At 41.6% G+C, this 26,118-nt stretch overlaps 1 protein-coding gene across 1 annotated transcript in view; it reads left to right on the forward strand.

The window, feature by feature from the left end:
* The first annotated feature begins 13,191 nt into the window (after positions 1-13,191).
* nrg3b (neuregulin 3b) overlaps positions 13,192-26,118 on the forward strand; it is a 265,324-nt gene continuing 252,397 nt past the window's right edge. The window contains exon 1 of the mRNA XM_054764070.1: positions 13,192-15,139. Coding sequence (XP_054620045.1) covers positions 14,308-15,139 — 832 coding nt within the window. The 5' untranslated portion in view covers positions 13,192-14,307. The remainder of the gene's footprint in view (positions 15,140-26,118) is intronic.

The following is a 26,118-nucleotide window of genomic DNA, read 5'->3' on the forward strand; positions in this document are numbered from 1 at the left end:
AGTATAATACTAATACTACTACTACTACTATATAATAATGCATCAAGAGGGTTAGCGTGTTGAATCCAAGCATCATAAAAATCAAAAATTACAATGGAGAAGAATGAGTGTCTCTTGTATCTACTTAATTTTATCTAAGAGGAGCCTGAGCACAGCCAGAAAATGCAGTGTTGCAGCAAAGTGGAGACTGTATAGTAAAATACTGCCACAACAGGGTGAGCTAACATTGGTGTCGGAACAAGACATGCTAACAAACAAGTACAACAATGGAAGAGGAGTGTCTCCTGTATTTACTTAATTTTATCCAAGAGGAGAATAGGGGCAGAAAGAAAATAGAGTGCTGCACCAAAGTGGAGACTGTGGAGTATGATACTGCAACAACAGGGTAAAGTAACGTTAACTTTGGAACTAGACATGCAACAATAGCAAGTAAAGTGGAAAAAAGAGCATTACAATCTTTGCAAAGCCATACTTTTGGATATCGATCTGGTTTTGGATGTCTAGAGGGTTTAAGGTGTGCCTAATGATGTGGAGGCTGACTGTGCAGGTCCTTTGTGCATTTTCGGGTTCCACCAAAGTGCACTTTAAGCCATCTGTCGGCTTCTTGCGTGTTTTCGTCAGGCGAAGTGAAAGTGACGAGATTACATTGATGAGAAAATCCACACCCACTGAGTGACAGTGAAGTGCACTCACTCTTATCCAAGCGCTGCTCCTGCTGCTGCGGGTTATTTGATCGGAGCTGACAAAAGGTATTTCAGCATGTGGAAGCTAAGAGGGGGCTGGATGAAAACCCTACAGAGATGGCTGCCTAATGCCGCTCAATGACAAGTGAGGCTGAGAGCTCCAGCATCACATGTAAAATATCATTAGTGTCCTCTGCTTTCGCTCTTGTGACGAGATTCTTTTTAAAAACGTCGTTCTGTGCCGTGACGCCCCTCCGTGAGGCTGAACAAATTAGCTCGGCTGCTCATCATTCCACTTAAATGAGAGGGAAGGAGGGGTGGAAGGCAGTGGGCAGGGCTTGTGCCACTAAAGTTGGATGTCACGGTCAGATGAGAAACATTGATATCAATGTGTCAGCTCTGGTTCTCCCTCTGTGTCGTTTCACCATTGCGGCGAACAGGCACAGGACGTGCACCTGGTCCATTCAGTAAAAACTATGAAAGGGTGGTGTATAGGCCAGGAGAAAACCCATTACATGTTGGTGCAAGTCCAGATAAAAGTGTGAATCAAGGAATTTCAGTTCACTATTCGCCTTCATAGTCCACTGACATTGGGGTCTCACCATCAGTGACGTGCGGTGAGGAACTCCTTTGGAGTTTTTTTATGTTCGTACAGGTTAATCCAGGTAATACAATTTTTTTTTTCAAATACCCAAATATCTAATTCAAATATCCATTCTCCATCTGGTGTTGCTGTCAAAAAAAATACAACAAAACGCTGGCTTTTCCTCTCTATGGACGGGTGGCAATGACAAGCACATTCCCCCTCATGGTGTATAATAAATGTTTCTGCAACTATATTATTGGCGACATGCTGACAAACAAAAACTGGCCAGTGCCATGATCCAACTCAGTGCACTCACTGAGTGCACTCAGACGGTAGGCTGCTTGCGCTCTAAGTCAGGAAGGTTAGATTTAGGTTATCTTAGGTTTCTGACTTTGACCAGGAAACGGGCAAATTCAGCAACGTTTAATTAGGAAAATGTTTTTAAAAATTGGAATCGTACAGAAAATGTATTAACATTTATTTCATGTTATTATCATTATTTTTTTTTCATCATGCCTCACTGGGTCCTGCTGTATACAGTGTACTTACTGTACAGTAGATGGAGCAGCTGTGAAAAAAAACACTAAAAACTTGCACATTACTGCCACCTGGTGGACTGGCGTGGAACAAAATTACCTAGAAAGTCATTAATTTTCTTAATAAACTTGCCTTGGAAGAGGTCAATGAACAATATATTAATCTACGACACTATTGCCATGGATGCGTTTATTATATATATATTGTCAACCAAGTGTGCAAATAAGGTGTAGGCAAAAATGAATTTACTGAGTGGGTAAATTATGATTACAAGTAGATTTTAGAATAAGTGTTTGCATTGATGTCTCTTGATTGAATTATTATTGAGTACCTTACAATAAGTACAGTATATATATAACTGTTTCATCAATTAATCTAATAACTTGGTAAATGATTACAAGTAGTTTATAGAAATAATGCTTTATTAAATAATTAGCGGAGTAGATGAACATCTGTTTAAGTGTGTCAAAGGTTAAACAGAAAAAGCACAACACACAACAGGCACAACAGCTTGCGCCAGCCAGGGTCAGCAGTCAGATATGGTCCAGAATGTAGACAAAATTACCTTGAGATAGGCTGAGGAAAAGATATGTTTGTTTATGTCAACAACTACAGTAAGTGTTGTCGGGTCAGCGAAGGAGCTGGCTATCATCTGCTGGCGTTACAAGCTTCGTCAAGGAATCCAGGAGAGACTGATGCAAATGGTCTGAGCAAAACAAGTATAAAATGACAGATGCTTCTTTTGATCGGGACTCTCTCTCATTTAGCCGGGTGATCAGGGAACAGGTGAATGAAACGGGGTCCAGGGTTCTGTAAGACTGCGAAAGATATTCTGTCTGACTTATTTTTCAATTATTATTTCTGACTTATTCTTCAATACATTTTCTAAATTTAATTTGGTGTGTGAGTCTTTTTTCCTTGTCATAACCGGAGATTAAAGAGCACGCAAGGGGGAGGTGAAATTGGCTTAATTGCTTTTCCAAAGTGGTCCTTTGACCTTTAGTAGGTTGTGGAGAATTTCAACTCTAACAAAGGTAACTATTGTTAAGAATAGAAGGTAAAAATTCAAATAAGCCATAATGTGATTAGTCGTAGATTCGCTACATTCATTTTTCGTTCATCACACAAGTGTAAAAAAAAAAACTCCTGTTAAACAAAAAAAAATGTCAATAGTCTCTACAGACTTTATTTCACCTTCTTGTGTTTCTTTTTTTTCTTCTAACACCCCTTGTTGATAGTGCCCTTAATTTTGGAGTAGGCGTCACACAAAAAACAAAGAACAAAAGACACGGTTTGTTTCTCACTGAACTGAGTTTGTACGTACTTGTGGTAGAAGTTCACTTGACTTCAGGGGCAATTCCACTGTGTGTTAATTATTATTGTGGTTGTAGTTGCCTCATTCTTGGTTGGCCCTGCTCAGTCCTTCAAGCCCCTTTCAAACTTGCCCATATTGCTTTTATATTTTATTAGCACATGTGCTAAAACACTCAAACAATGCATCTGGTCTGTCCAATGTAATTGTGATGTCCACATCAAATAAACAATAAATAAAATAAAAATATTTTGCCACGCTCTGCAATATGTGGCTAGTGGAGTTTTTTGTGGCGTTGTATTGGAGGCTAGCAAACGCAGACCCTAAGAACATCATTTGGCGCATGTGATACACTATGTAGCCTATAGCTCTCCTGGTGATTAACGTGAGTGCGGCAGACTAAATAAGTTGACAGGGTCTAATTTAGGAGGACAGGCGGTGCACGTGGCTGGTGGTGGTGGGTGTGAGGCAGGTTGTGGATATGTCACTTTGGATCATCAAATTAGCACACCCTTGGCGGCAGCAGCAAGTGCAGTTACATGCATTAGTCCACATTGTGATGTGTGCAATGCATGTGCATTGCTGTAACATCACTAGCTGCAGGAAAGTCTTTGAATTACAAACGAGCTTGTCTTCAGTGACTCACTGACCAATTTATTCAGCCAGTCCAACACAATCACTTGGAACACTTTGAGTGACTGTTCAACAATGTGCATTGCATCACATCACAATGCGAAAGACCTGCACAGCAATATATTTTAAGTCCAGCTCTTCATTAGGTGTGTTGTTTCTGTGAAATATCTCCCTTTTAGCTTTGTAAACAAGCCTCTGCATCATTTAATGTGTTGTCTCCATGTCCTATAAATGTGACACTGGTCAGAGAGGCTACCTCCTCTGGCCAATTAAGAGAGAAAATTTACAACAAACATCCCAAACTGGATATCTAATAGCGCACTAGAGCCATGCATTATTAAGAAAGAAGTTGAATAATACATAAAGGCTGGTGATTCCCAAATTATTCTTTGCACTGTGTTTGGACGGCACTGGCCTGGAGCTTGAATTAATGAGATGCTGGCTAAAACTTTGCTGCTTTCAACAGTGAAGCAGGCTTAAGCATGAGCATGGTCATGAGCATTCCAAGACTTGCTGAAGTACAATGTATTTCTCCAACAACAGGAAATTCGGACACATGAACAACGGAATCTCTCATGTCGGAATTCCCAGAGGTTGTACAGTTAGAAATACAGTATGACCAAATTTCTCTGAAAAATATGCCTATAAAAGTTGCACGGCACTGAACTGAAACATAATCAGCGTACCTTTCATTGTTTTTCATTGGTCCATTAAGTTGACTGGCATTAGGGCACTCTGCTGCATGTGACGTAACCCCTGAAGGGGTGGCGTTTGGGTGGCTTTTTGAATGAGCTTTGCCAAAAAGCAGCAAAAAATCAAAGAAAAAGCAAAACATATGCCCAAAGTTAAAGCTCTGACCAAATTGAAGTCTCATGAAATCGGGGACATCATGAACAGCAGCGGTTTAAATTTCCAAGTTCTTGCAACTTTAGAGGGCACACATTTGCAGTTCTAAAACTGGAATTTGTGTCTTTAGTTACGGATATTTTGTAATGTTACAATATGATGAAGTAATTATTAAGATTTTTCATAATAAATAGATATTATATATAATAATTAATGTAATAATAAATAAATAATAATGAATACAGACCAACATAACAAAACAAGTACAATATTCTTTTTCCTTGGTTTGGTTTGGTTTGGTTTGGTTTAGTTTTATTTGAACATGCATGCAGGTTACAATGGGATACATCTCATGAATCATTTTACAGTTCCACATGTCCAAAAGGAGTAGGAAGAAGCAAAGCTTATTTAATCCTACCACCCAATCCATTCCACATCTTGTGCAGTACATGTTGTTCACTTCCTGCATTCCATGTCATATTATTCCATATAATAATAAATAAATAATAAAAAAATAAAAAGCATGACAGAACAATAAATATAATAATCAAGATTCTTCTGCCTTGTATTTAGCAAACATCAACTGCTTGTATTGTTTTTGAATTCACTCATCTTGGTACATTGTATGAGTTCCTTGCTCAGTCTGTTCCATAATTTAATTCCACATACTGAAATGCTGTGGGTTTTTAGCGTTGCTCTCACATATAAGTGTTTCAAGTTTAGTTTTTCCATAAGATCATATTTCTCCTCTCTAAAAAAAAAAAAGTATTGTGTGACATTTTTGGGTAATAGGTTATTGTTACCTTTATGCATTATTTTGAAAATTTACAAAATCAGCAAATTTTAATATTTGTGATTTTAAAAATAAGATATTTGTATGCTCTCTGTACGGGGCATTATGGATTATCCTCACTGATTTTTTTGCAGTACATTAAGCGAGAGAAGATTGCTTTTATAGTTATTACTCCACATCTCCACACAATAAGTTAGATATGGTTAATACCAGAGATATCTGGAGGACAGGAAGTACTTTGTTGGAATTGGTAAAAGTGTCTCAGATTCAATGGCTATGACCTGTGAGGTTCCTCAAGGGTCAATCCTGGAACCTCTATTGTTCCATCTGTACATGCTTCCTTCAGGCCAGCTAATACGTAGCTGCAATGTGTACCACCACAACTACGCAGACGACACTGAGATCTACATGTCACTGAGGGCAGGTGAACATGGTCCTGCAGATTTACTTTGTCACTGCATCAAACAGATCAGTGTGTGGGGATGCAAAGCAACTTTCTCCAGCTAAACACAGACACAACTGAAATCATTCTCTTTGGCCCACAAGAAACAAAGACAAAGTGTTGTTAGTCAGTTTTAGAGGCTTTCTCTAAAATCTCTAATCAGCAGATTAGAAATCTAGGTGTAACAATGAACTCAGAACGGAACTTTAACAGCCACATTAAATCAATAACATCAGCAGCTTTTTACCACTTAAAAAACACTGCAAAATTAAGGGAATAGTGTGTAATCCAGATTTAGAGAGACTAATCCATGCGTTTGCCGCCAGCAGGATGGACTACTGTAACGGCCTTCTCACTGGGCTGTCTAAATGAGCTGTACAGCAGCTGCAGTACATCCAGAATGCTGCTTCTCAAGTCCTGACTAGAAACAGGAAATATGACCATATTAGTCTAGTACTCAGGTCTCTGCAGTGGCTTTCTGTCGCTCAGAGAATCGACTTTAAAACAGCTCTGCAAGTCTTTTCATGGTCTCCCGCCAAAGTACATCTCTGACAATGAAAAACAACGGTGGGCGGAGGTTAATGTTACCTCCAAGAAGTATGGGGTTGTTTCCTGGTTTAACACCAACAGTAGTCATACTAACCAGAGAGCCATCGTTGAGGGATATAAGATGCTAACAAATAAAGCTCTCATCAGTATGTGGTTGGCGGTCAGCCTAGTGTGTGCGTGTGGGTGGGTGTGTGCTCAGGAAACGGATGGCTAATCAAGTAAAGTGAGTCCGAGTACTGGCTCCTTGAGGTATTAAAGCAAACAAATGGGGCGTCAAGGACACAGTAATGAACATTTCAACAGTGGTATGGGAAGTAGAACCTCCTGGGTTTAAAGCGTAGCGCACTTTTTAACACAATGACAGGAGCGCATCAGTTCAGGGTGGAAATCCAGCATGACAAATTAGACAATGGAGTAGCTCATTGATGTCATGTAGGATTTGATGGTGTTTGAAAGTTTGAGGAGGAATCATCAGCGTTGATGGGTAGATGCTTTTTTTGTACGCGGCTGTGTTTTGGTGTCATTTACAAACACAGCATGAAACTGACTGAGCCTCTCCGCTCGCTGAGTACCAGTTGAGGAAGCCAAGCTTTTACAAGGAATGTAACACTGACAAGAAGGAGGGATTCACAAGGAAAGTCGGAAATAACCATTGGCATGTCAAGACAGTATTGTATTGCTGACGCAGAGACTATTATCTTTGTATTTTTGGCAAAACAGGATATTCACACACGTCAGCTTTGACTTTGGAAAACAGTGATCAACATTTTTGCCTCTTTTCTGATAAGTTGCAGACTGAACCACTACTTGTTTGTGTTTATATTGATTTGTTCCGTCTAAAAAGAGGGGTGGTCTTACATTCAGAGTTGTCCTGTATTTGGATCAGTACAATAAGTATTTTTGACTGGGATTTATTCATAATTAATCTTTGTAGTATTTCTGAGAAGTGTTTTTTTTTCATTGAAACAGTCATACTTATTAGTGGTAATGGCAGTAATTAAATTATTAACCCTGATAGTGAACAGAATGACAATAACTACTGAGAAGTGTTGATAGATGCAAAACCTAGGCTTACCTAAGCCTGGCTGATGATGCCAAATGTGCCCTCTCGTGGCCATGTCAAGCCCATCTGTAAGCTCCTGGTGTTAATAGCTGCTTATGGCTAATTACTGTCATCAGTCTTGGTTGAGGTCCAGGACTATCTTCCTATGGGCGTTAGGCCTCTCCAGTACGCCATGTATTGGAAAACCTTTGCTTTTCTCAGAAGAAAGCAAGATGTTTCAGTGAGAAGTTGGCTAGCACTGACCCATGCTGTCTTCTTTCTCAAGAAAACCATCCCCCATTCAAACACACAATACAAGTGAACAACTAGCTTTTTTTTGGTGCCAAAAGCAGTGATCCCACAGGATTTAGGCATTCTCAGCCATGCAGAGAGGTGCAGTCCCTAGTAAATCCCCTCTCTGAAAGCTAAAATGGCCAAAGGTTGAAAAACTCAAGGTCACCCATAAAATGGACGCCTTTAAGTACTGTACCTCCAACTCCAAGAGTCCCTCCAAGAGTCCTTAGATGATGCAATTATTACCCAGGAGTGGACAATAGCTCTGTGAGAAATTTGTAGCTTAGTCCGCAGCGACATGGGACAAAGATGACCACAAATAGAATGTAGTTCGACGGTACAAAACAATCCCTGACACAGGTAGAGATCTTTGCCGCTGTATTTATGTGTGCAGGGATTAATCTTCCTATTCCACTGTGTGAAACCCATTAAGCATAATCCCATTTTACAGTGTTGGATGGCAAGAATGCGCTCACACTTTGTGCTTTTTGTAGGAAGTCGCGAGAAGAGGGCAAGGCTGTTAGGAATTATTCTATTATTGTTGCACAGGGTAGACTTTTTGCAGAGCCAAACACAACTAGCTGAAGAATCTACAATTAGGTTCTTCTTGTGCTTGATGGGTTGGATCCTGGTATTCCGGCTTCCTTGACAGTCACTAATCATACTTTATGTAACGTTAACTGAAGGCTCTAAATTGTTCATAGGTAAGGTAAGCCATAAGGTGGTAATTGAATGCATCATTCAGAACCAGAAAATAAAGGAGAAAGAGGGCCATAACAGAGTAGGCTAAAGTTAGTGTATGTATTTTTTTCATACATCATAGGACAATAGAAATTTGAGACATTAACATATCGTGCAATACTTTTACTAGAGCTTACTTCAACTAGCAATAATACACCATCCATCCATTTTCTATACCGCTTCGCCTCATTAGGGTCGCGGGGGTATGCTGGAGCCTATCCCAGCTGACTTCGAGCGAGAGGCGGGGTACACCCTGGACTGATCGCCAGCCAATGGCAGGGCACATATAGACAAACAAGCATTCACACTCACATTCATACCTATGGACAATTTAGAGTCTCCATTTAACCTAACATGCATGTTTTTGGAATGTGGGAGGAAACCGGAGTACCCGGAGAAAACCCACACACATGCAAACATAAGAACATGCAAACTCCACACAGAAAATGCCCGACGGAGATTCGAACCCAGGTCCAGACTGTGACTGTGTGGCCAACATGCTAACCACTAGACCACCGTGCGGCCCCCAATAATACACCATATTTTGCTTTTTCGTTTTCTTTTTTGGAACACTTATTCCAACAGAAGGACCACAGGAAGTTACGTGAAATAAGAGGATTTCACATATTAAAATCAGTACGACAATAGTATCACCGAAGTTGTCAAAGTTAAGGAGAATGTTTGGTCAAATGACAGTGGCTAACTTCTTTTTTTTACACTTGTGTGTCAATAATTAAGAATTTAGAAGATATAGTAAAAATATTTTAAATATTTGTACACTTTTATGAGAACGGATTATTTCTATTTCTATTATTTCCTATACAAGTACAACCCCAAAATGGGTAGGAGCCAACCTCCCTGTGACCTTGAGCAGGATAGAAAGTGATGAATGGATGGAATATATGCTTCCACTCAATAATGCCCAAGAGCACAAATGCCTTTGCATACACGAGTCTGACAAAGTACTAACAGTTGCTCTTCCGAGATGGCCGGACGTACTGCAGGAGGTAAGGAAGCAACTTTTAATGTGGAACAATAAATACACAAATGGGGGTTGCCGTCGTCGGCAGTGCAGCGAAACCACCCTAAAAAAAGGCTTTTTGATGTGTCCTTATCCTGTCGGTCTTGGGGTAAACACAGCATGATAGCGGAGTCTTGGGGAGGACGTGGAGGGCAAGAAGTCATCCATTATTCACTAAAAAGCACATCTTCACGGCCTGGATGCACAGTGGTGTGGAACACCAACTCTGGCTGAGGGGGGAGCACAAGCAGGCAAGCAGACTTTCGGAGACAGGACACACTGGACGCACAGTCAAACGTATGCAGCCGTAAATATGCTATGTCAGGGAGCCACATGATAGGATGAACTTTACCTGACATTAATGGACGTTAATCAGTGCTGAGACTCGAATGGCTTCCGTATAGTCATCCCCGACTCCCCATTGGGCCCCATAGGCACCTGCCTCAGTGGCCTTAGCCCATAAATTACATTGAGCCATGATGACTCCCTTGTATTTAGCACCACACGTGACTGTGAGAGGCTTTAAGTATGCATCTGTTCTGCTGCTGCTGACTCATTTGATGAACATTGGTCGCATATTTTAAACACGTGAGTATAAGAATTGAAATCTGCATTACCTTGGAACACATTTTTTTCTGCTCACAGAAACCTTCAATTCTGTGACCTTCATTCCTGCAGAAATGCAACTTAATTGTAAGTGCTTCTTGAATAAATGTTATCTATCCTAACATGAAACATCAGAACAAGAAGGGGAGCGGCACTTTGACAGCCTGTTATGCTGCATACTGTTACTAGATGCAGAAAGATCTAAAAAGCGTGGTATTGTCATGGAATTTAGTAGTAAATTCTTCAAAAAATATTTCTACATGCGCACACATAAAATATATCGAAATATACGACAATAAAAGTCAACTAAATAAGTACAATAAAAAACCAAAATAACATTTGAATTCAACCTACATCTAGCTTAATAAAGATCCCCAAGAAAGGCAAGTGCAATTAAATGTGTTATAATTTCAATAAAAACTAGTGCAAATTGGATTATTTTTCAGCAAAATTAAGATGTTCATCTAGAAATGACAAACACAGTAAATTCAACTGCAGTATAAACATGACAATTGCAATATTTTGCCATCATTTTGCATCCTATTTGTATTTGGTCGTACGTGTCCTTTCTGCTATTGCCTAATAGCATTATTTTAGTTTTACTTTAGGCAACAAGAAACAGCTGCGGATATTTGACTATGGTTATTTTGGCGTGGTTGTTCATTTCAATGAAGTGATTGTTAATCGAGCAGGTCTTCATCATTCTTTCAACGTCTGGGCAAAAGCTACAGTATTTTATATCAACACTATGACATCACAATCCGCGAGATATGTAACCTGGAAGAGTTTGCAGCTGCAGAATGGGAGGATTACATGTTTCCCAGCATACTTTGATGCCACGTAAAGGAATTTTTTGGAATTTTGCCCATCATCAACAATCCTTATGTGAGACATGAACACACTCATCTTTCTCTTTTCTGTGTGTTCTAAGGATATAAAAGCAGCTAAAAAATTTTGGCGTAAATTGTTGACGTTAACCGAAAAACATGCTAACCGGGTGTACTCTAACTGAGGTTCCACTGTATGTGGTTCTTCGCCAAAACCAGTACTCTTTTTTTTTTCAGCGATGTTTTTTGGATGACATCCCACTAAAACTCACGCGTTCAGTTTCTCATTGTGTTGTTTTCGATTTACTTCCCACATTGCATCATTTTGAGGTCATTTGAGGGGAAAAATGATGGGTTTGAACTAGATTGTTGTGTTGCCACGAGCAGTTGAGATGTTTTTGAAAAGATGTGATGTGTGATAGCAGAGAATGCTTGCTTATGAAACTTAGATGTCTGAGCATCTTCCTCCTCCCACTCTGACCTAACTTTTTTCCTCCCTTCTCCTTCTCTTATCTCCCCAAACGAGCTGGCCTCAGCTCTCACATTATACACTCACAGAGGCTAATTATTGCAGTTTTCCTATTTCCCATAGCGCAAAGATTTCCTTGTTCACGTTCACATATTTAAAGAGCAAATCAACGTGACAAAGAAACATACAGCCACAAGCAGTCTTTCGAATACATCTGCCAACAACTCTGATTCATTTCCAATTGGTGAGAATTGCAGCCTGTTGTCAAAAGCAGTCAGGTTTATCCTCTGAGATCTAACTTCCCGTCTCAAAAACACAATTTTTTTGGGGGGGGTTAGTGTTTGTGGGGTGACAGCACAACACAAATAAACCACACAACAAAGGCTGGCAGAAAGCTGTAACGGCATGGCAATGTGTTTGCATGGATTGATGCACATGAGATTAGCTGCCTTTTCTTTTTTAAGCAAACTCCTCATGATGAGGCATCTGAATAAAACGCATTAGCATTTTTATATAAGGGCTCTTTTTAATGTGATGACAATCAAGCATTCACACTACTGCTGTGGATTACAAAACTATAATATACTATTCTCCCCAAATGTGTGAATGCTGAGAATCCAGAATCATTAATCTAAAAGTATTTGTCTTCTTTGTATTGCGTGAATGCTAGTTTTGTGCATGTTTAATGTGTGAGCGCTGAGAATCCAGCATTCCCAATCGTCTCTTGCCACTTTGCGCTTTGATTTCTGTTCCTTCACAGTATCGCAGTTTTTCCAAAAATCTTCATTAAAAAATCGTATTGCGGTTCCTCTCTGTTTCGCGGTTGTCTACGGCGTATTATTAGTCAGAAGTATGCATGTTTAATCTAATTTTGTTTTTGGCCTAAATTAAGCTTTTCAAGCATAAAAATGGCTAAATGAACTAAAATACAAATTTAAAGTATTCAGAAGACATACTGTACTCATCGTTGCAGTATTTTCGCAGGTTAGTGGTTGTGTGTGTGTGTGATTATAATGTAAAAGTAGGTATTATTACTATATACTGTAAGCGTGTATCAAGTGTACCAAGGGGTATGTGTGTGTGTTTTCTTATTATTTTCTCTTATTATGTTGATTATATTGGGTAATACAAGTTTAACGGTGACTATCGGGTGTTATTTCATTTCTCGAGGTTCTTTAATAATGTTAAAAAGCGTTTTTTTAAGGTCGTAAACAGGTTTTCTATGCTCTAACTATGAAAATGTTTGATTTATAAATAAGGAATCCTACTTCACGGAAATCCACATATTGTGATAAATGAGGGACAACTGTATTGTCTAAAATCATCCTTTCATTTTATGACTCACACACTCACAGACTTATCACACAGCCACTAGGGGGCATACTGGCATTGCATCTTGGGATTGCTATGATGTGCTGCCATGCATCAAACAGTAACATAGTGCTCCATCTATTTATTTCTTGGGCATTTGCGTGGTAGTGTTGCAGCGTTGTCAGGGTTTCATATCCTGCACATGTAGCTTGAATTGTTCTCCACCTGCAGGGTGTTTTCTACTCATTACGACGTGTGTGAACCCAAGCACCTTGGCTGCCTTCTGGACTGTCAAATATGACCGCTGAAGTCTCAACTTGAAGTATAGTGCCTCATAAATGATCATGCTGCTTTGTGGTTTGTTTGCTGGGTGGAAGCCTGGCGCCTCCCTCCCCATCCTCCTTTTGCTTTCCTCTCATCTCACCCTCCCTCCCTTCATCCCACCCTCCCTGGGGTGTGTCTGTGCCTCTCCTCTCCATGCAGTGTGCGTGCATGAGTGTGTGTGTGCTGCTGTTGCCGCCGCCGCCTCCCTCCCTCTGCCTCCCATCTGCATCTGCTGCAGAGCTTAGCCAACAAGCATCTCTACGCACTAGTCTTCTCGCTTGTTTGTCCGTGCATGCCGCCATGGAGACAGGACAATCAGCGGACGTCACTTTTGGGGTGTTGAGGACGGAGGATGGGCTGCACGGAGACACATCCCTGGACTGAGCCAGCCGTCTCCAGGAACAGCCGCATCATTTTTTCCCTCCATCTCTCTCTCTCTCTCTTCTCTTCTTCCTCCCTCTCTTCATCTCCCATTCTGCTGCTTGCGCCACTGTGGGAATGCAGCTGAGGTGAACCAGTCCTAAAGGTGTCCACCAGTCTTCTCGCGCCACACAGGAGTGGATCTATTTGCAGGCGGAAACCAATCTTTCCTGCAACCACCCCCCCCCGGGGACGAGGGTGTCTCTCGGAGGAAAGTGGGGTTCAGACAGGGCTTGGATGGTATAAACTTCAGCAGATACTGGATTACTTAAAAACCAGCAGAGGTGGCGGACGTGGATAAGTGAGGGAACTTGAACTAGAAGGGAAGACTTCTTCTCACCCGATGGATTTACAGCGCCGATCTCCATCACCTTGCAACGGATCGATACCCACCTTTTTTTTAAACAAGGGAGTGAAGCATCTTTGGATTTATCATCTTTGAGACAGCCTCCCCTCCACCCTCACCTGTGCATAACCTGTGAGCGTGTGTGTTTTTGTGCATGTGTGCTTGCGTTCTTGTCCGCCAGAGGGAGTTTGTGTTGCTTGTGCCTGCATGTTCCAGCGTTTAATTAGTTGTTACATGAGTGATGTGCTAGAGTAGCGGTGACTGCGTGCAGGTGGGTGTCTTTATATACACATATACATATATATATATGTATATATACATATACATATATATATATATATATATATATATATATATATATATAGAGAGAGAGAGAGAGAGAGAGAGAGATACATAGATATATATAAGTAGGCTTGCTGTGTATGTAAGATGTGTCACAGCCTCCTTGCTTCTCTGCCATCCCTTCCTCCAGTCTTTGGGCAACCTGTTTGACCTCCAAAGCTCCCTGAGAGACCAAAAAGCAGGATGAGTGAGCACTCGGGTGCAAGCACTCTAGCGGCCATGACGCTGGAGGAGCCCGGGGCCGAGCAGGCGTCTCCCAGAGCCCCGGGCCCCCTGCGCTGTGGCCCCTGCGCTGTGTGGCCTCGCCAGCAAACCTGGCTGTGTGCCGTGCCCTTAGTAATGGGCTTTGTGGGCCTGGGACTTAGTCTCATGCTGCTTAAATGGATTGTGGTGGGATCTGTCCAAGACTATGTCCCGACAGACCTGGTGGACCCCAAAGGTAGCATGGGGCAGGACCCTATATTCCTCTCCAAACCCAGTTCCATGCCCAAGGGGCCGGACATCTCAACTGCCACCACGTCTGCCGCCACCACCACAGCAATGGTGTCTACAACAACGCCGCTAGCTGCCGATGGGACTGCCCCGGCACCAAGAACTCGATCTGGGCCGCCGGCGAACCACTCGGCCAATGGCAGTGCTGCTGGCACCGGCGATGGCAACCGAGCCCCGCACCTTCATAACCGCGTGGGCACCCGCGTCGGTGGGACTGCGGTGATCACATCCACCACCCGCTCCCCCCGACTCACACCACCACCCAGCGGTAAGGAAGTGACCCCTCGCAGCACAGTTAGGAAAGGGAGTGGCCGCAATGGCCACTCAAAGCCAGGGCAGACCACCACTGGGGCCCCCACAACCTCCAGCACTACCACCACCACCACCACTGTGAGGATCACCACTAAGGTGCAGCCGACCACTTCTCAGCCGACCGCCCACCCTGTAAAGCCCACATCTCGCTGGACTCATGGACGTCAAGGAAAGGTCCCTGCGACAAAGCCACACCACCGCTTCCGAACTCGTAAGTTACGTTTAATTGTTATCTCCAACCCCACAGAGTTTTGGGCCTTAGTGACAAGGGGGCTAGTAATGAAAGACGTCACTATGGCGACTAATAATCATATGAGTACTCCTGGATTAAATATGAGTCACGGTCTGAGGATGTAAATCACTGCCTTTATTAACCTCCTGGGAAGTGGATACTCAACAGATTAACATTAATTGTATTCATTACCCCAAACTGATATCAGGGGATATCCTCCATGTTTTCACCCCTTCTCGTCTTTATCTTTCACTTATGCATTAATCCGATACAGATCTTACCTCCGGAGGATTTTCTCTCCTTCCTTGCTATCAATAGAACCTGTTTTGTCCAAAGCTTTGTGATGTGTGCTGCTGCTGGCCTGTGTGTGTTGGGAAAACAATGCTGACGAGGGTCGGAACCAGCGGGGGAAAGGTGAGCTCTCACCTCCTGTCTGGAGGAATCAGATGATCAGATGCAAGGCCGCACAGCCCGTTTAGATGACAGGATGAGTGGGCCGAATGTTGCGGCTTTAGCTACTGAGAAGGAGGGAAAAAAAAGGATCGGGTGGGGAGCTTGGGGGGGGTGCATGGATGAGATTAAGGTTGCAAAGTACCAGTGGGTAGGAAATGTGGAAAAGAAGGAACAAAGACTGGAAGAGAGTTTAGGAGCTACAGTAAGGAATGGCATTTGGGTTCAGCCAAGTGAGCAAAAGACTTGAGGTTCTTTTTTAAAGTGATATATAATGCAAGTTGTGCATGCTTAGCATTATGCAAAGACCTGAGACCTCCTGATAATTCATAAATTGCAAGGTTTTCTGCTTTTTAGTCCCAAAAATATCAACATGGAACCTATGTATTTCCGGTTTGGTTTTGTTTGCCTACATATAAGCTACAGTAGTGGCATCAATTGCATAGGCGATCAAATGACACAGTTTCCTTCAACTGCATAGTTTTCTATATAGGGGCTGCATTGGAACCCAATAGAGTCCACAACAGGGAGTAGTGTCATACATTGCGGGATGGATAGTGTAATAAGAGTTGCCCTCAAGCTGCATGGTGTCCTGTGTAGTGAAGCTGCATAGTGAACAGATAGTGTCCTTCACAGTGTCCTGCATAGTGGGCCGGACGTTGTATCGTGACGCATGTGTTTTACATGAGAGTATTTTCCTACACATTTCCTGGTCACTTGTTGCTAGGCAGATTTCATATGGTTCAATCACAGTGCCTGAAGAGGATGGAAGACAGCATATTAATGAAAACTTAAAACCTACACTTACAAGGAGGGGTGCTCCCATCAATCGTCCACCGATCAGTATCAGCCAATTTCTGTGAAAAATCCACGAGATTGGCAAATGCCGAGAAATGCCTTTCAAAGCCGATCACAAAGCCGATCCCTGTGGCTAGCACTATTGCAGCACACAGCGATCCTCTAGCAGTGTGTACTGTAGTGTCTTAGCCTACCTAACGTCTTTGGCAGCGTCGTCCTCTCTCTTTCCAGTGACATTCATGTCTGAGGAACTTAACTATCAACACATGCCACGGAAACTACTGGTGGGTAGCAAGCTAAAAAGGTTTAACACAGCATTTGAAGAACAAACAATTGGTGGAGGATGGTGAGTTTTGGAGGCTCACGGTGTGATCATCATTCAGACACCATTTAACCAAACCATGTGGCTAACACTGTGTGTGACAGTCAGATGGCTAAGCTAATAACCCGCAAAATAATTGAATTCATCGGATGGGATGACCAGCCTTTCTCAGCAGGGGAAGACACAGAGTTCACAGAGTGCTTTCTCATGTACCTGGAAGTTCCACCAATGTACTCTCCCATCCAAAGTCTCCATAAAGAAAGTGTGTCATCCTCTGGAAGTTTCACCATGCAGTAATATAACTTCTCTTAAAAAAATAAGTCGAATATGTTTCTGTCTAAATTAAGGTGATTTTATGGTTCCTTTTTTGGCAACACATAGTACGTAGCAGGGGTGCAGCCAGGAACTTTATTAATTAATTACTAATTTTATTAATAATTACCTATTTTTTTTGGTCCCCTGGCAGTCAAGGGACCTTGGAATTGTCCTGACTTTGCCCCTTTATAAGGCACCCATGGCCAATAGCGCTCATTATAAATGAATTGAAAAATGCATAATTATTGCATGTGATCAGTATCGGCCAATTTCAGTCCGGGATGATTGGTATCGGAATCGGCAGCATAAAACCCTGATAGGAGCATCCCTACTTCCAAGTATTATGAGTTTATTTATGGCCATCATTTGTAACCAGAACCAAAAAATAGGGGTGTCCCGATACATTTTCACAACGAGGTCGATACTGATTTCAATTCAATATCAGCACAAATCATACATATCATAAATTCCGATGTATAAGCCGCACCGGTGTATAAGCTGCACCCACTAAATTTAGAGGGAAAAAAAAGATAAGCCCCACATGTCTACGTCATAAAATGGCATATTGTGGCACACACAAGTCCGTGAGGACCAGGCAGCTATAAAATATTAACTAGTTTAAAGTTTTCCCATAATGAATTACGTCTGAGCAAAGCATTTAATTGGTGGACAAGCAGCATAGAAAATGGATGCTTAGATGGATGGTGCTGTAATGTTGCCTCTTTTCACCAGAGGGAGCCAGAGGAGCCCAGCGGGAGGCTGACGTCAATGAATCCCATTTCCAGTGGGTTGACAAGCTTGTCGTGAGTGCATTGATAGCTCGTGATTGGCTAATGTCAATGAAAGAACTGCCGTTTCCTTACTGTTAGTTTTTAAAAATAGTTTTTAAACAATTAGTAGTAGTTCTGAAGTAAAGGAGATGTCACGAGATTAGAATTTAACCATAAATTAGCCACACTGCTGTTTAAGCCGAGGGTTCAAAGTTTATGAAAAAAGTAAGGCTTATACACCGGCTTATACACCGTAAAGTACGGTACTTTTATTAGTTATTATGTAGCGTGGAATGTTAGAAAAAGGTTGCTCATGTGATGTTACTCAAACAGAGAACAATAATCAGCAACAGTAGGAATGACAAAAACTGACACATTTACTTATTTATGCATGTGAGGTATACTTTTATCCAGGGGGGCCGTAAAAGGGGGAAAAGTTAGGCCAATTAAAAGGGTAAATAATGTCTGTGAGTGAAAAGAGGAAAGAGACAAAGGTGAGAGAAGAAAGGCAAACGAAAAGGGTGTCAATATGTGACAATATTGTGTTTTTTTGTAGCCTGGCCAGGCTGTGTGTCACGGAAATGAACCTGTTACCTTAATGTCCACAATGAAATAAGCTAGCAGAGTGTTAGCATATTATGTAAACCTACATCTCACTCCTTTTTAACCAACATTTAATCATTACAGGTAAATGTTTAGCATGTATTAATATCAGTTGTCCTGCCCCCATTGACCAAATTTGACACCAAATGAGTCAGCAGCAACCCTGTCTCCCCATAAATGTGCCCCTCCCTGTCCCAGTGAAGAAGGTGAGCAACAATGTGTTCAATGACATGCCACTTAGTATCATTGCAGGGAGTCTATATTTTTGTGATGATATTTTTCCGCATAATCATTTCATTTCAACTTAATTTTCTTGTTGGCAGATTTAAAAGTTAATGTACTGTATAAGTAAGTATTTTTTAAAGTCATTCATAAATGTTTAAAACATTTTGGAATTGTACAATTAAAATTACAGTGAGACTGTAAAAGATGAAACAGTGAATTGCATACTACAGTATATGCAGACTGTTGCAATTTACGAGCAGTAAACATTACACTGGTACTATAGTACATATAAGAAGCAAGACCTTTACAGTTGCCGTTATATAAAGCTCTTGCTGGGTCAGTTAAGGTTGTAGAGATGTAGTGACAACAGCTGACGGGCCCAAGGTGATTTTTTTTTCATGGGGCCCAGAACTCCTGGTGGCGCCTCGGTTTTATCGACAATGTAGTGGCAGCCAAGCATAATATAGTGAGGTTCGAGGTGCTCAATTAAACATTTAAACTAGACATTATTTACCACCGACATGGGCTCGCTCTTTTATGTTATAGCTGATGACTTTTTGCAGTCCTGTGGGTGTTTCCCATGTGATGCTGCTTCAAATGTTCTGTGACACCACGGGAAACTTGTGCATGATAAGTTTTGCACTTAGCTGCTGTTGTTGTGATTCATAGACATGCTGGGCAGAGTCTGCAATCGACTGCCTGTATCTGAGATTTTAGATGCAGGCCAATATAATCCTTTTTTGGGGAGGGGGGTTGCTGATATCGCCCCGATATCCGATTATTGGATCTTGAATCAATTGCTGTAAACATTGTTACAATTAAAGGCCAGCGAGTGGACAAATCTTTGGACAAATGGGGCCATAAATTAGTCCACATGGTTTGTTTGACAGTAGTAGTATTGTTACTCTCTCTAATTCACATTCAATTCCCAATTGATCACTTGTGTAGTCTCACAAGGGCCCTTGTGAGAGCATGAGTTGCACGCCGTATGTTGTACAATTGCCATTGGATGCTTAAACAAACACCGTCAAGCTGCCTGTGAGCATTTTCGGCCTTGAGTGAAAATGCATAAAGGCCTTTCACTTACAGTATATTTTGACACCAGTCTGCTGGCATTGTAGTCCATGTGGGAAAAGTAACGTCATAGGGCCTCATTCACGAACATCTTCTTAAAAGTCTTCTTAAGAACTGTACTTGAGAAGGCGCGGGTTGGAAACTGTGCCACATTCACGACACGTTCTTAAGTAGGGATAATCGTTTGCACCGGTGTTCTTAGGATGATGAATGCCAACTGCGATGCCCGTGCATGTGAGCCCTAATTTGCATAGGTCACCGCCTATTATTTCCCATACAAGGTAAAAAATGTGCCGTGCGCAACAGGCAGCTGGAGGCGGAGATGGCAATGCGCAAGGGCAAGACTGAGGAGCAGCTGGACAACAAATGAAAGAAAAACTTCAATTCTACTGAAATAGAGGTGCTTTTACAAGGAGTGAGCAAACACAAGACCACCTTATTTTCACGTGTATCCACCGGTCATCAGGCCATCCAAAAAGAGTCGGCATGGAGCACCATTGCAGGAAACATAAATGCCGTTTCCACGGAAAAACGCACCACCGCAGAGGTTAAAAAGAAGTGTTTTGACTTAAAATAGACTCAAAAAAAAGATTGGACTGCACCGCGGAATCTAGAGGAAACGGGAGGTGGGCCATCAATCAGAAACCAAACCATTTCGGAAACTCTAGAAAATATTTACACAATCATGATGGAAAAATAAAGTCAAAATACATAGTTTGTGTGTGACAATTTATTTTTTCTGTGGTTACATTTGATTAGACGCTGCCTACTTAATACAGCAGCCCCGTGCTCTGGCTCAAGACGTGGCTGGGGGCGCATGTCGTTATCTGGGGGTGCTACGTGCGCAATAGGCACACCACGTTTCATTGCGATGTTATTCTGATGATCCTGCACACCTGCAAGAACAGATCCATGGAGTATATTTGAGTTGTTTTGATGATAAATAATTGTTGGGATATTTTATTTGCACTACATTTTTTGGGATCAGGTTGCAAAATTCATCATGAGGGCGATTGCGCATTGAAAGTGCAAGCTTTGTTTGTGCGTAAGAGTCCTCCGGAGCGTTCATAGAATTTGTTCTTAGATCTAAGAACTGTGAGTTAAGAACACGTTTCGTGAATGCCAAAAATCTTCGTAAGAAGGCTTTAAGAACACATTTGTGCGTAAGAACGTTTCGTGAGTGAGGCCCATAGTCTTTAGACAAGGGTTGTCACAGTGGGCCAGTACAAGACACATAGAGCATTGATATTTCCCTCTGACTGCAGTGCATTACAATAAATTATTACAATACAATTACAATAAAACTGTATAAAAACAAATTAGAAAATGTAAAAAAGCATTTCATCAAATACAAGTGGAACAAATGACTTAACTTATTGAAGGTGCTTGTTTTGCAGGGCGTGTTGACAGACCAGTGTTGGATGATACATTAGCTGTAATGATATTTTCCACATTGGTTCAATACGTGCCATAAAGTGGGTGTGTATGGAGTTAATCTCTTTCGCTGAGGGGTAATGCTCCCTAATGCTTTCGATTTTGTGCTGGTCCGGGGATGGCTTGTGTTGAATGATTTGCTGCAGACTGCGGGCTAATCGTTGGATGAACAAATAGAGCTCTGTTGAAGAAATTGAGTTTTTAATAAGTTTGTTTGCAAACACTTTCTGCTTGGCATAGATGTTGTTGAGTACATTCAACCTGTAATTGTCGACAATTAATGTTATGCCACCACATAAATGTGATGATAACCATAGACCAGGAAGTTGACCTTACAGTGACATACCAATGTGTATTATATTATACAAGTGGTTTTACGGGGTTACGGCGTTCCATGGTTATGTATGCGCTCCCAGAAATGTATTAAAAACTTCATTTTGGTCACTTTGTGGAGAAGTAGTTACAGCGCAACAATATACTATGTGTGGCGCATGCACAGCCAGACTACCCTCAACACGGTTGCGGCCATCATTAAGGATAAAGATTGTATTGTAATGTCTACCCGGACGTTGCGAGGAAAACAGGGAGGTGGTCGATCAACAATCCCTTTATTGCAAAAACAAACATCAGCTGCAACCACGCCAAAGCAACATCAACATCAGTCCTTCCACAAACACGGAAATTACAAAACTCTTTTGATGTCCTTTGATTGTGTATAGTGTGAGTGATTTTGGAGTTAGTCAATTGTTATAATAATAACTTGTAAATGATAACAGTATACGCATTAAATGGTCTGGTTTTAGTGTTAAATGTAACTAGTTTGTACCTTAAGCCACCCTTTGTATAACCTTTAGACGTAAAGTATCTTCTCCATTGCTTCTTTATTCTTGAGAAAATCTTCTATCTTCTTCAGCTAAGCTGCTAATGTGTTTTATAAATCAGACTTCTTTTAAGGTTCGGGCTGTATTAGCCCTCTCTGAATGATTGTGTAGTTATGTGTAACACGGTGTGGCTAAAATATAATAACAGGGCAGAGTAAAAGTAAAGGTCCAGTGCTGATGATGAAATATTGTGTAAAAAAAAAAAAAAGAAAAAAAAGAAAGAAAAAAGCAAGCATGCAGCTTCAGGTGTTCTTGTCTGCACCCACTAGAAATTGATCTCCATATTGTGTTCATTGTGATAATGCACTTATGTAGAAGAGGGATTAGTATCCATTTTTAAGTACTAAAGTCTAAATAAAGCACTTTGCTACAGTCATGTCATCTTCCGCTGCTTGCTTTTATTTTTCTGTGATATTGTCCTCTTCCGTCTTTCCTTTTATACTCGCTGTCACGAGCATATGGGCAGAGACGGGAAAACTGGCACGCTTGTGAACATTAAGACAGGCATTGGGAGTTTGAGTGTGTGTGCAATTACGCCGTCATCTGTTTTTGTCTGCTATTGAGCTTATTACACGCCACACACACACTCACACACACTCCAAGTCTCTTGTTGACGCCTTTATTGGCTCAGAAGCGCCTGAAGCTTTGCTGGATGAATGCTTGTTGGTGGGGGGAAACCATCAGGGTGCCATGTTGGCCCGATGCCCATTGCACTCTAATCGCTTACTATGATGCCACACAGTGTTTGTCAAAGTTGGCCTTCAGTGGAATCAATGGATGCTTCCTCAAGTGGGAGTATCAGTCAGTTTGCCTCCTTAAAGTCGTCTTTCCAAAGAGCGCTGGAGTACAGAATGCTAAAGCATACCATACCTTGTAATGATGGGTTGTTGGCGAACGAAACAGCTCTTAGAGCCGGCTTTTTGAATTGAACGAGCCGTCTTTGTTTTTTGTTAAAGCTGAATGTGATTGGTCAAAATGGTGGCGCCGTATGTGTTGACAATATGCAGAAGTGGGAGGGAGGCTTACACACACACCAGCAAGCTGGAAAGATTAGGAAAATGAGCAGCAGGAAACAAAAGCTGAGACACAAACTTCATAAAGACTAGCAAAAACTGTTACCTGGATAATGCTTTTTCTTTTACTTTTGCACATTTTATATTATATTTGGTTTGCAGTTTACATTTGGTTGTGTTATGTTTTGTTGATGTTGTGTTGTTTCACTGTAAATAGTTGAAAATAAATACACACCATCAGGACCTGTCTAATTTGAGATGGGCTTTTGTTTTTTTTGTTCTATTTTTTTTTCTCCAATTTGTCCCGTGTTGAGCAAAAGAGCAAAAATTCCCATCACTAATACCTTGGCCCACATGTCACTTTGCCCCTGAGTTTTGTGGTTTAAATATCAAAATAAATATCATACTCACAATTCTTGAAGGGTTTTTTGTGTGCTACCTCTCCACAATGTTTTGTGGAAATCAATTAGTGTCAGTGTATTCTTGGTGCAAGGCTGCAATCCTGCTATAATGATTCCGGATTTTTTGCAGCACTGACACGGCAATATTCCACTTTTGTGAGCTAGTATCAGAGCCTTAACAGTAGCAGGAATGACTCTGTTCTGTTAAACGACGTCACTGTCCATCAGACACCAACAGTAGACACATTTAAATGTCAGATTCTGGGATTGATTCCACACAGAGAAATATTCCAGTTTTTATGGGTTCTGTTTAGAAAACAAAGGCGGTAAATGCTGGATGTTCTCTTTCGGTTGTAATGCGGTGTGTCTGTGTAAAAGGGGCTAATGAAAAGGTGGTAAGAATGGTGTAAACTGGTAAAAAAAAAAGGTTTAAAGGGGATACTTACCTTGTGATTGTCACAGTCTTGAGGGGCACGTTGGCTTGTCAGTGTCTTGGTATCCTCAAAGTACTAATTTTGTACCCCTTCTTCTATAATTTTGTCTGCAGCAGAAAAGAAGTGCAAACTGTTATCTTAGCCCAGGAGGGTAAAACAGCAGCAGCTATAAAGTCAGTCGGCGCTGCTGGTGCAACACAGATTTCTTTTACCTAATTATCGGCTCTCCTCTGGTACATCTGGAAGTTGTGATGCATAAAAATAGTTTGTCCAGCTGCAATGTACCTGTGAGTGTGCTGTAAAAAAAAAAATCCCACACAAGGGCTTTGATCGGCTTCATAAACGTCAAGCTGGCCTTCCTAAGCCATTTGGCTTTCCTGCAGTTCTCGCCTGAAAATGACATCAACCAGGCAAAGCGCTGACTGGCGCTGATTGGATTGGGCGCAATAACAATAAGCCAATGATATTTGAAAAAAGAAAAGACATTTGAGTCTGAACAGGCAGCCGTCAAAAGTTAGCTTTCTACAGTGATGACACAGGCGCCAGGTGTCTGTGATGTAAAAAAAAAAACCCACAGGAGGGTTTTTTTTCCTGACACACAACCCCTTCATTTAGATGTTTTCCCTATTTTTACATAGAGCCTGGTATAAAGTACTACTGTTGAACCGGCGGAGCGTGTAAGGGGGATTAAAAACAAAGATGGGAAATCCAGTTTGCCGCTCATTTCTCTCTTGCTGGCTGTCCCAGGAGGTCAGGCTCAGATTTGCCAGGATGCCTCTGAGGTCCTGGAACAAACACCCACTTCCCTTCCCTCCTCCCTGCCTGCATCCCACCTGGGACACACTCGGGTAGTTTGTTGAGGTGGGCAAGGCTGCATAATTGAACGGGAGGCAATTTTGCATCAAGAATTCCAGTCAAATGGCATTTGTGGCGCCTCCTATGGGTTGTTCTCAAAATGCTTAGACAGACTTGCTAGCATGCATGTAATACAGATGTCCTCAAAGATTTATAATTATTAGACAAATGATAAATGACTAATGGACAATTAGTTGCCCCAAAGTCCCAAATATCTTCTGGTTGAGGGTGACCATGTTTTTCAACCAATGTTGCGCACATTTTGCACATATTTGCTCATCAGTCCCCTAAAGGTGCGTACCAAATTTTGTGGCGACTCGGCTCAACACCCTAAACTTACAGTGGGTGTTTTGTAGAGCACAAGTCAGTCCGATGTGTGATATAATAACAGCACCACTATGTGACGTTAATAGGTTTTGCCACATTTTCATCCTTTTCAAAATGTTTTTGTTGTACCATTTGTTGTGTACAGGCTGAAGCAATGGAAGATGAAGCAACCAGCAAGGCTGAAAAGTAACTGAGGGATAATGACTGTATTTTGTTGCCTAAGTGAGCTGCGGAAGTAATGGAAACAGGACGTAAAATCACAATTACCCCATGGGGAACGTTAAGCCCTGCCCTTACTTTAAGCAATTTTGTAAGCCTTGATGACTCCAAAAAGAACAAGACACTTTGCTAGCAGAAGCTTCATTATGTCAAATTAAAGGGGAATTATATCAGTATCCGCAAAGTTAGACACTGTACGGCTCGGAGGAGGTGCGGGAACAAAACAATGACTTCAGACATGCAACACTGCTGTTAATTCTTTTGACACCCCGTGCCAACTGGAGCTGTTTGCTTCCCCAATTATCCGCAACTGTCCTCAAAATATTTGCATAACGGAGGTTCATCACACAGTGAAATATGCGGGCTCTTGCAAATTAATGAATCCGGAGTAAGGGTACGGTTTGTTGGCCTTGAACATCTTTTAGCTAGCGGAGACACTTGACACTGATGGGCACCAATTACAAAGCAGAATGCATCAGTGAATTCAGCAGGGCAAGCCTGCAGACAAATTATCCAGGACTGACAGGCCTGGCGAATATGTAGAATTTTGTGGGAATTGATCCCAGTGCCCTTTTCCGTTGCAAGCTCGGCCCACTGAATCTCAGCCAATCATTAAAGTAGAAAGAGGAGGAGGGCGGCGGCGGCAGGCCCTGGAGAGTAATGAGAGCTGAGCTTAAAGACACAAAGTGTGTATTTGGAAATGCAGCTTCAGAAACAAATTTAATGGTAGCAAAAGCACTGTCAAAAACAATAGCAGAAAGGTAAAGAAGTATATCGATATCACAGCTGTACAGACATTTTACTTAGCTCTATTATTACCCCACTCATTTTTATGCA

The sequence above is a fragment of the Dunckerocampus dactyliophorus genome, chromosome 2, assembly GCF_027744805.1.
Source record: "Dunckerocampus dactyliophorus isolate RoL2022-P2 chromosome 2, RoL_Ddac_1.1, whole genome shotgun sequence".
NCBI lineage: Eukaryota > Metazoa > Chordata > Actinopteri > Syngnathiformes > Syngnathidae > Dunckerocampus > Dunckerocampus dactyliophorus.